General features: G+C 59.8%; 1 protein-coding gene across 1 annotated transcript; it reads right to left on the bottom strand.

Annotated features, from left to right (window-relative positions):
• Positions 1–3,240: 3,240 nt before the first annotated feature.
• PNMA8B (PNMA family member 8B) lies at positions 3,241–7,029 on the bottom strand. Its single transcript, XM_075537350.1, has one exon. The coding sequence runs from the start codon at positions 6,927–6,929 to the stop codon at positions 5,013–5,015; it is 1,917 nt and encodes a 638-aa protein (XP_075393465.1). The 5' UTR covers positions 6,930–7,029; the 3' UTR covers positions 3,241–5,012.
• Between the last annotated feature and the right edge of the window lie 2,543 nt (positions 7,030–9,572).

Raw genomic sequence — 9,572 nt, 5'->3', positions numbered from 1 at the left:
CGTAGCAACACAGTCCACAAATGGATCACTGTTTAAATGAAAAACAAAACAGCCACACAGTCAGGTTCTCGCAGGGAAAGAAATGGAATGCTTATTGTCTAGAAGGTTCTGCCAATGGTCTCTGAGGCGGTAAAACCGTAGTCAGTTGAATCTGACTGGCAGCAAGCTTGCAGCTCCTCAGACGGAGCGATTTAACCAGCGGGTTTGGGGCGCTCCCTGGTGGGCAAAGCGGTCTCTGCAATATTCGTGGGGTGACGCCCCGCCGAGCACCTAGCTTTAGGCGCGGGGATAGGGGGCGGGTGGGATAGGTGCGGAGGCGGGGCAGGGGCGGGGGAGGCTAGGAAGGGGTACCAAGAAGGGACGGGGTGTATTCCAAAGGAGGTTTGGCCTTAGCTGGCCACTGAAGTTCGAGAGAGCAGTTTCTTGTTTGTTCTGGGCTGTTCTAGAACCAGCTCCCCTGAGCAATTAGAGGCTGGGAATGGTCCCACTCCAAGGTCCTGGATGTCAGCCCCCTGCCCTGCCCCCTGCCCTGTCTACCAGCTCCTTTCGATCGCAGTCCATTGCAAATCTAACTAGCTAGAGACTCCTGTGAGAACAGTCGTCAGGTTTAGAGACCACTCTCGCCCTGATGAAGGTGTCCTGGCCGGCCTAGTGGCTTATGTTACACATTGGGGCTGTACAGGTCTGCAGTTCAAAGCCACCAGCCGCTCCGCGGGGGACCCTTAAAGAATTACTGTAGTTCTCCCCTGTCTTAGAAGGCCGCTATGAGTCAGAGTGGGCTCGCTAGCAGGGAGAAATGAGTCTGCACTTGTGGACAGGAAGGGAGTCCTGGTGGCATCGTGGGTTACAGCTGGGCTGCTCGCCTCGGGGTCAGCTGTTCGAATCCTCCACCAGCTGCTCTGCGGGAGGAAGAGGAGGCTTTCTGCTCAGAAATCGACAGCCTCAGAAATCCGCAGGGCAGCCCTTCTCCATGAGCCAGAATCAAGTCGATGGCTGTACGTCTGGTTTGGTTGGGAGTATTTCTCTCTGGAGGAGAGCGAGAGAGGAGCACATTGCAATGCACTGGGCTCCTAAGGGCCACCTCAAGCCACCCAGAGGCTCCACAGAAGGAGCAGTTCTAGTCTGCCCTTCAAGTTGAAACTGATTGAACAGCAGTGGGCTTGGTTGTGCGTCTCCCTCGTCCCTCCTGGTGGCGCAGCAGTTAAGTGCTCGGCTATGTGGCCGTCTTAAGGCAGTTCTACCCTGCTCTATAGTGTCTCTGGGAGTCAGAGGGGCCTCAGCCGGGATGGGTGGGTCCCCTCCTTGGCCCTTGGTCCCTACACGGACTCCGTCACTGCCTTGCAGTCAGTGCTGACCCACCGCCACCCACCTCCCCCGTGGATTTCTGAGACTGTCATTGGTTACGGGAGAAGAAAGGCCAGTCTTTCTCCCTCAGAGCTGATGGTGGTTTAGAACTGGTGAAGCAGGATGTTAACGAAACCCAAGTGATCTCGACTCGGCCCGTGGCATCTGCACTGGCTGCTCCCGTGGCCCACCGGCCTCACCCCCTCGTGGTCATCTTCCCAGGCTGTGCTTCGGAATGGACCTGCTCGACATGAGCTGTCCTGCCCGGTCCTCTCCTCCAGCATCCTCTCCGCTGGGGAGTCCCCCACTCCCCGCCACACACACACACACCTTATCTGTATCCCCCTCACACCGGAAAGACACCCCACGAGGGTCTACATGTCTGTCTTGTTTCCTGCCATTGCACCAGCGCCTGGAACACAGCCTGTTTAATACAATCGCGTGGGTGGCAAGGACGCATCGCTCTGGCTTCTTTCTGAGGGAATGCCATCTCCTTCCGACAGAGGGCAGGCTCGCCCTACTTGACCCTCAGGTAGGATCGCAGGCTGGCACCTGGGGTTGGAGGGGGTGTCTTGAGCCGATCCAGGTGGGCACCAGGCTGAGGCTGGCTGGAGGCAGAGTTGACTAACCCTCGGGCCGGCGTGGGGGCCTAGGGCGCTGGGGCAGGCATCTAAGTCAAAACCAAACTCACCGCCACCAAGTCACTTCTGACTCAGTGGTACCTACCCTGCCGGACAGACAAGAATGGGCCCTGTGGGTTTCCAAGACTGTCAATTTCGGGCGACAGGAATAGAAAGCCTCGTATTTCTCTGGCAAGAGTGGCTGGTGGCTTTGAACTGCTGACCTTGAGGTTAGCAGCCCCAACTATATCCACTATACTAGCAGGGCTCTCGTGTGTGTGTGTGTGTGTGTGTGTGTGTGTGTGTGTGTGTGTGTGTGTGTGTGTGTGTGTGTGTGGAGAGAGAGAGAGAGAGAGAGAGAGATTTGAACAAAAGGCTGAGACAGGGACCAGACTTAAATTAAGGGGAGGGAGTGGGCCAGATAAAGGGTCAAGGCTGGAGACCACGAGAGGGCAATTGGGTAGAAGCTAGGGAAAGGGGCTGGGGAGCAGGTCACTAACAAAGACGTGAAGCTGGAGTGTGTACAATTGTGCAGAGGTTCAAGTTGGGGCTACGGGAGTTGGTAAGAGAGGGTAGAAGGCCAAGGCCTGGCAGAGACATGGCGGTAGGAAGGGAGGGGGCACTGAGATAAAGGTGACACCCAGTCATACTGAGCCTAATAAGAAAGTCCTGGCCAGTGTTCAGGAGCCCTGGTGGCTGGCGCTGTGGGCTAATGGCCAAGCCACCCGCCAGCGGTTCTCAGCCTCAGAGGGTCTCTGTGAGTCAGAATCAACTCAATGGCAGTCAGGAGTGTGAGTTGGTTGGGTTTTTTGGGGGGGGGTGGGGGTGAGTTGGAACCCTAGTGGTGCAGTAGTTAAAGTAGTGGGCTGCCCACCGGAAGGTCAGTGACTGGAATCTGCTCTTTGGGTCAGGAGAGAGGCAAGCCCGCCTTCTTCCTTAAGGATTCCAGGCTTGGAAACCCAAGGGGCTATCCGGCTCTGTCCTATGGAGTCACTAGGAATCAGAACAGCCCACAGGGGAGCCCAGGGGAGAGGGGGCTGGGGCTGGGGGGAAGGTCCACAGAGGATCCCAGAGGAGATGAGGGTTGACTAAGGGGGATGGGGAGCACTGAGCAAGGTGTGACTCCGTGGCAGGCAAGTGTGGCGGTCTGGTTCAAGGCAACCCTGTCGAATGTGTGCCTTGCCCGGGCCAGCTACCCCCTCTCCCCCACCCTGACACCCCCCCTCGCCCCCCCGACCCGAGACAGCAAGGCCAGACCTTAATGTTTAATTCCACTTTACTGAGGGGTTGAAGAGGACACGAAACAACAAGAGAAACGGACTAGTGCTAGGGAAAGTCAAAAGGAGTTTTCCTGCCCGTGGCCGACATCCCTACGACCCCCAAGCTCCCAGGCATCTCCAGTCCGCTGGCCCAGAACCCTGATCGGTGCTTCCAACCTGTGAGGACCGGATCGCTCCCCACACCGCTCCTGCCCCCTTGAAGTCTCCTTCTCACTCCTGGCTAGGGGGTGCGGCACACGCCGGGAGGCAGCATTCCATCCACACCTGGGCATCCGTGATGACCATCCGACAGCCACGTGCGGACCTGGAGACACGCTGGGACCCCTGTCCCTTCCGCTGGATGTCAGAAGACCTCCGGGCAGGCGAGCTTGTCACTCCTGGGGATAGAAACTGGGACACGGACACACACCCCCAGGGGCAAGTATACTGGGGGCCGGGGTGGGGGGAGTCGGTAAGGTTATTACTGAGGGGACCGGGAGTGCGGCGGGATGGGGGCAGCTCACATCACACAAGGGACTGACAAAGCTGAAGCATTTGAGGGGGGGACGACGACCACGGTGCTCCTCCAGGGGACTTGACCTTCCCAAGACAGATGGGCTGTGACAACGGTAGTTCACTCCAGAGGACCCTCAAGTCCTAAGGGGGGGGAGGGGAGCAATGGCAGTGCTGCAGGTGCAACCCATGGGAAAGTGGGGAGCCAGGGGACCCAGAAGGACCCCTGGCCAATGGGGAAATTGACATTGACGGAGAAGTGAGCTAACAAGCCCAGCTTTGAGAAAACACCGCGGGGGGGGGGCGGGGGGAGCCCAGGGCCACCATCAGCCTGGGCGACCCAGCAGGGTCCTTGTTGTGTGTGAGGGGGTGGGGGGCCCGTACCTTCAGCCTAGGCTAGCCCTTTCTTCTTCCTCCTCCCCTTTGTTGTACCCTCCTCCTTCTCTCCTTCCTCAGCCGACACCCCCCCCCATCACACCTCTCCCTCTCCCCTCCTTTTGCTCCTCTTTCTGGAACCATCTCGCTCCAGAGTCGGGGAGGAGGGATTAAGAATACTCTAATGACAAATACGCACTCCGCAGAACCGGGGCACAGCCCCCAGCCCTGATCAGGTGGGGGGGGTCTCCTTGGAATCTAAGTCAGTGTGCCTTTGGAAAGACAGGCACCCAAACACAAAAACAAACTCACTGCCATCAAGTCATTGCTGGCTCAAAGTGACCCTATAGGGCGGTATAGGGCAGGGTAGAATTACCCCGGTGGGTTTCCAAGATCAGACTGTCCACTCTTTATGGGGGTAGAAAGTCCCATCTTTCTCCCGTGGAGGAGCTGGTTTTGAACCACCGACCCTGCGGATGCAGCCCACCGTGTAACCCCTAGGCCACCGCAGCTCCCCAACAGGCGCCAGCAGAACCATAAAGAACTCTGCACTTTCTGCCCACGGGCGGCCTGTCCTTGTGTCCCAGGGTACCCCTTCCCTGCCACCCAGTGGGCGGCCCAAAGCCGTGCTCACCCCCTCCCATTACATGGGGGACCCTTCCATTCCACCTCCTCTTCTTCCAGAACCCTGCCCGCTTTTCTCCCATCTACTAACGGGGTGGGGGGTGGGGCTGGGGTGCAAAGGTTCAAGTGCGCATCCGCAACGCGGCACAGGGGGGCGCAGCGCATTAAGCGTGAAGCGAAGACACCCGGCTGGAGAGGGGAAGGGGGCTGAGGAGGAAGGGGCGCGCTGCGGGGCCTACTGTGGGGGGGCCCCTGCACCCCGAGACTTTGGCTTCCACTAGCGGCACTTGGGGGGCAGCCGGCGGCCCCGGCGCGCCTTCTTCCCGCGGGCGGACCTCGGCTGCGCCTTGGCCTCGCCCTTGGCGTGGGGGCCCAGGTGGCCTTTCTTTTTCTTGGTCCCGGCGCCTTCGTCGTGCGCCGAGGCCCGGCCCCCTGCCTTCTTCTCGGGAGTGGAGGCCCGGCCGCGGCCCCGACCGGCCGCTCTCGGTTTGCGCGTGCCCGTGGGGGCGGGGAGTGCGGCCGGGGACGCGCCCGCCTGGCCCAGGCTCCGCGCGGCCGTGCGCGCCCGCTTGGCCCGCGGCTTCCGAGACGCCCGCTCCTCGGGGCCGGATTCCTCCTCCTCGCTCTCCGAGTCTTCGGACTCTTCCTCCTCCTCTTCCTCCTCGGAGGAGGATGACGTAGAGGAAGACTCCGAGGACGACTCCTCATCGGACTCCATTATCTCGCGGGCGGCCAGGAGCGCCAGGACCTCGCCCAGGTTGCCTTTGGCGTGCTTGTACTTGCCGCATTCGCCCCACGCGGTCTCCTTTTCGTCCTTCATCGCGTCCGCCATGTCTTGCGCAGCCAGGAGGGCCACCAGCTCCAGGAGGCCCCCCTCATCGTCCTCTTGGTCCCAGCCGCTCAGGAAGGCTTGTTGGGCCTTCTTCTCCTCCCCGGGGGTCTCCGGCTCGGCCAAGGTGGAGATGCATTCTAGAAAGTTCCCCTGGTCCTTGGCCTTCCTCAGGACCACGGCTTCCACCTCGCGGCCCGCCACCTCCACCTTCACTCGGGGCCCCATCGTGTCCTTGGACATGACGGACAGGACCTGGGAGAGGGCCTCCTTCGAGTCCTTGACGCCCCAGCCCAGCGACTCAATCACCGACGCGATTTTCAGCATCTCCTCCCGAGCGGAGGGGTCAGAGGGGTCGGTGTAGGCTGCGATGGCCACGAACTCCGGATTGTCCACATCGTCGCTCTCTAGGTCCTCGTCGTCGTCTTGGGACTCGCTGCTGGATGTGTCGCTTTCCGGGAACTCGTCGGACGCCCCTCTGACGGCCAGGAGCGCCACCAAGTCAGGGACACCTTCCCTGTCTTCTATGGTGTCCACGTTGATGGGCTCGTCGGAGGGAGGCTCTTTCGCGGTCTCCTCCTCTTTGGTTTTGTCCGTCACGGTCACCAGGGCCAAGAACTCGCGGGGCCCGTCCCCCTCCTCCGCTGGGTTCTGGGTCGTCCACTTCTTCACGAGCTCTTTGGCGGCCGCCTGGAGCGTGGAGTACAGCGCCCTGCGATCCTCCTCTTCGTCCTCGTCCAGCTCCTCGATGAAGATGCCCAGGCTGCCGTCAGAAGAGTCCGAGGACTCGCTCCTGACCGGCGTCCACGGCCGCCCGCCTCGGCCTCTCTTCTTGCCCTTCTTGGTCAACCTACTGCCCCTGACTCGGCTTCGGCGACCCCGCCGACCCCTCTGAGCTTTCCTGTCTGCACAGGTGGGCGGCCCGGTGGGCCTGGCCGCCTGCCCGGACCCCTGGGTTTGGGTCTCCAGAGCGCCCGAGCTGGCCAGCTCCTCCAGGGCCCTGACCACCTGGCCTCGCGTGGGTCGCTCGTCCAGCAGCAGGCGCTTCATCTGCCTCAGAACCCGGGCGTCCTGGGCACGGTCCTTGCGCTGCACTTTCCAGATCCCGTTGGGGCCCAGGACCTCCCGGGGGACGGCGGCTTGGTTGTAGTCCTCCAGTAACTCCACCAGCACCGCCCTGGCCTTCTCCCTGCGCACCACGCGGGTGCTGCGCAGCCGGAAGTCGCCCAGGGCCTGGAAGGCCGGCTGCAGGACCGCCTCGACGGCTGCCTGGTCCAGGCTCTCGGGGATGCCGGTGACCAGCAGGGCCCGACGCACGTCCACGCCCATCCCGCGGCACCAGTCGTCCAGGAGGCTCAGGGCCATGGCGCGGCCGCTTGGCGCACAGGCGGCGGCCAGGAGCCGGCGGGCAGAGCCGTCGGCAGACGCGGGCGCGGTGCGCTCAGAGGCCACCCGGAGCGCCACCTGCAGACTGAGAACGGAGATGCAGGTGGTCAGGGCAAGGGGGCGGGTCCAGGGGGTGGGGGGTCGCCCGCGGCCTCCCCCGGAGACCTTTCCCCCGGAGATCGGGGACCCTCGGGGTCTTACGTGTCTGCGCTCTGGTCGGGCTCCGGGGATGTGACAGCCGGGCTCCGAGCGGGGTCCCTGGGGGAACTGGGACGGCCTCCCGCTGGCCTCTGTCACCGCCGCCGGCGCGCTGGGCCGGGTCCCTCCGCTAGGTGCAGGGCGAGGGCGGTGTTGGGTGCGGGGGAAGGAGCCGCCGCTCGCCTGCCGCTCCCGCCGCGACTGTGCGGGCTCCGCCACCGAAACCTCAGCAGTTCCGCTGCGACGAGACTGCACCGCCCGCGCCTGCGCACAGCCGCCCCGCCACCGCGCCAGCCGGTCCCCGTCTCCATGGCAACGCTGCAGCCTGGAGCCGGGGTCCGCAGTCCATCAGGTCTGCGGACCTGCGCCTAGAGGGTGGGGTGGAAATAAGACCCATTCCGGATTCCAGGGGTACAGGCTCATTTAGGGTACACAGCCTCATTCCGGGGTGCTTCCCAGCTCAGCCTGGCTACGCAGATCTCACTCTTGGGGTCCGGCCTCATTTTGGCTACGCAGACCGCATTCTTGGGGTACAACAGGCCCCTTCCGAATACACAGACCTTGGAGTACAGGCCCTTTCTGAGTATGAGGACCTCACCCCATGGAACCAGGCCTCGCTCTCTTGTATGGTCCAGTGATTGGAATTGTACAGGTTCTTGGAAACCTGCCTTCTCCTTTAAGGTTTGTATGTTTGATCAGCAATGAGATCAGACTTTCACCTTGCACAACTCCGCGGACAGTCCGAGTGCGTGCCGTGGCTATTCTAAGCCCGCACTGACCTCACTGTTCTCCAAGTGTCCCCTCTCTGGAAACTGGTTTCTGGCGCCCAGCGGAGGAATTGACGCCCCGTTTCTCCCACTTCTTGCTTTGAGGACCCTTAGCTGAGCCTCTGTGTGCCTCCGTGGGCTCCTCTGAACCATGATCATGCACTACATGGTGCTCCTCAGCTCCGGGTGTCAGTCAGTCGGGTTCAATAGGTCCAATCTATTTTTGAGATGGTCCCTAAGTTCAGGGGAGATAAGCTTAAGGCCCTCCATTGGCTCTCATGGACCACCTATTTTCTTTTTCTTCCGTTTCAACTTGAACCTGCATATGAGCAATTGGTGATCTGGTTCCCAGTTGCCTCCTGGCCTTGCTCGGACCGCCCTACCTGTCATAGGGTTCTTATGGGGCTAACATCGGAAACTCCTGAAGATGAGTAAAAGAGACAGGCTGTGGGGGAGGCATCACAAGAAGTGGCTATGAGAATTATTCATCGAGAACATTCCATGCCGTGTTACGTGTGATTTAGTGTTCTACAATGCCCGTTGTTGGCGATGCTATCCATGATTTGTTAACGATTCACACAATCAAATGCCTCTAAGCAGTCCAAGCAACACAAGTCAACATGTTTCTGGTTCGGTTCTCTTCTTTCAGCCAAGATCCATCTGACGTCAGCAATGAGCTCTCTTTCATTCCAAGTCTGAATCCAACCGGGAGTTCCGGCAGGTCCCTGTCACGGTACTGCTGCGACCATCTTTTAAACTCTCTCCAGCAAAACGTTACTTGCATGTGACATCAACGACACCGTGCAGTCATTTGTAGATTCTGTTGGGTCACCTTTCTGTGGAATGGGCACACATATGGCTCTCTCCCGGTTGGCAAGCCGGGTGGCGGTCTCTAAATTTTCTTGGCATACATGAGTGATCACTTCCGGCTGTACCCATTTGTTGAAACGCCTCAGCTGGTATCCCATCAGTTCTTGGATTCTTATTTCACTCACGTCCTTCGGCGTAACTTGGGCGTCTTTCTTCAGCACCGTTGGTTCTCGATCCTCTGTTATCTCCTGAAAGGGTTGGGCATTTGTCAATTCCTTTGCTACCCTGATTCTGTATGTTTCTTCTTTTAAAATTTCTTTAATCTTATTTGGAATTCTGCGGCCCCCCATCTTCTCTTGCTACTGCTTGCGCTGCTCAATAGTCTGCCCATCATATCCTTCAAGACGGCCACCAGGGGCTTGACCCTTTCCTTCAGTTCCGCTTGAGAAATGCGGAGTATATATTCTTCCTTCCGGACCTCTGACTCCAGGCCTTTGCACATTTCAGTATAGTGTTTTTCCGTTTTCTTCGGAAGCGACTCTGTGGGTTCCTCCCTCCGGCTCTTGTACTTCATGTCTTCCACTCTACATTCAGCCCCTCTTCTGACGTCCATGTTGGTCTTGTCTTTCCATCTCTGTCTTGTTAATGGCCTTTTGCTTTCTTCTTGTATGGTGCCCTCCCTGTCATCCCACCCCCTCTAGTCCCCGGTCATTAGCGTTCAGTGGGGTCGCATCTACTCGAGATGCGCTGCCATTTCAGGTGGTGTGCCATTTCCACGGTCTGGTGTCAGCTTGAGACTGTGAAGAGTGAGTGGGCTGCAGCTGCAGCTTGATGACCTCATTTGGAG

The sequence above is a fragment of the Tenrec ecaudatus genome, chromosome 18 (genome assembly GCF_050624435.1).
Source record: "Tenrec ecaudatus isolate mTenEca1 chromosome 18, mTenEca1.hap1, whole genome shotgun sequence".
Lineage (NCBI taxonomy): Eukaryota > Metazoa > Chordata > Mammalia > Afrosoricida > Tenrecidae > Tenrec > Tenrec ecaudatus.
Note: the sequence above shows the minus strand (reverse complement) of the source record. Positions and strands in the feature narration are given on the sequence as shown.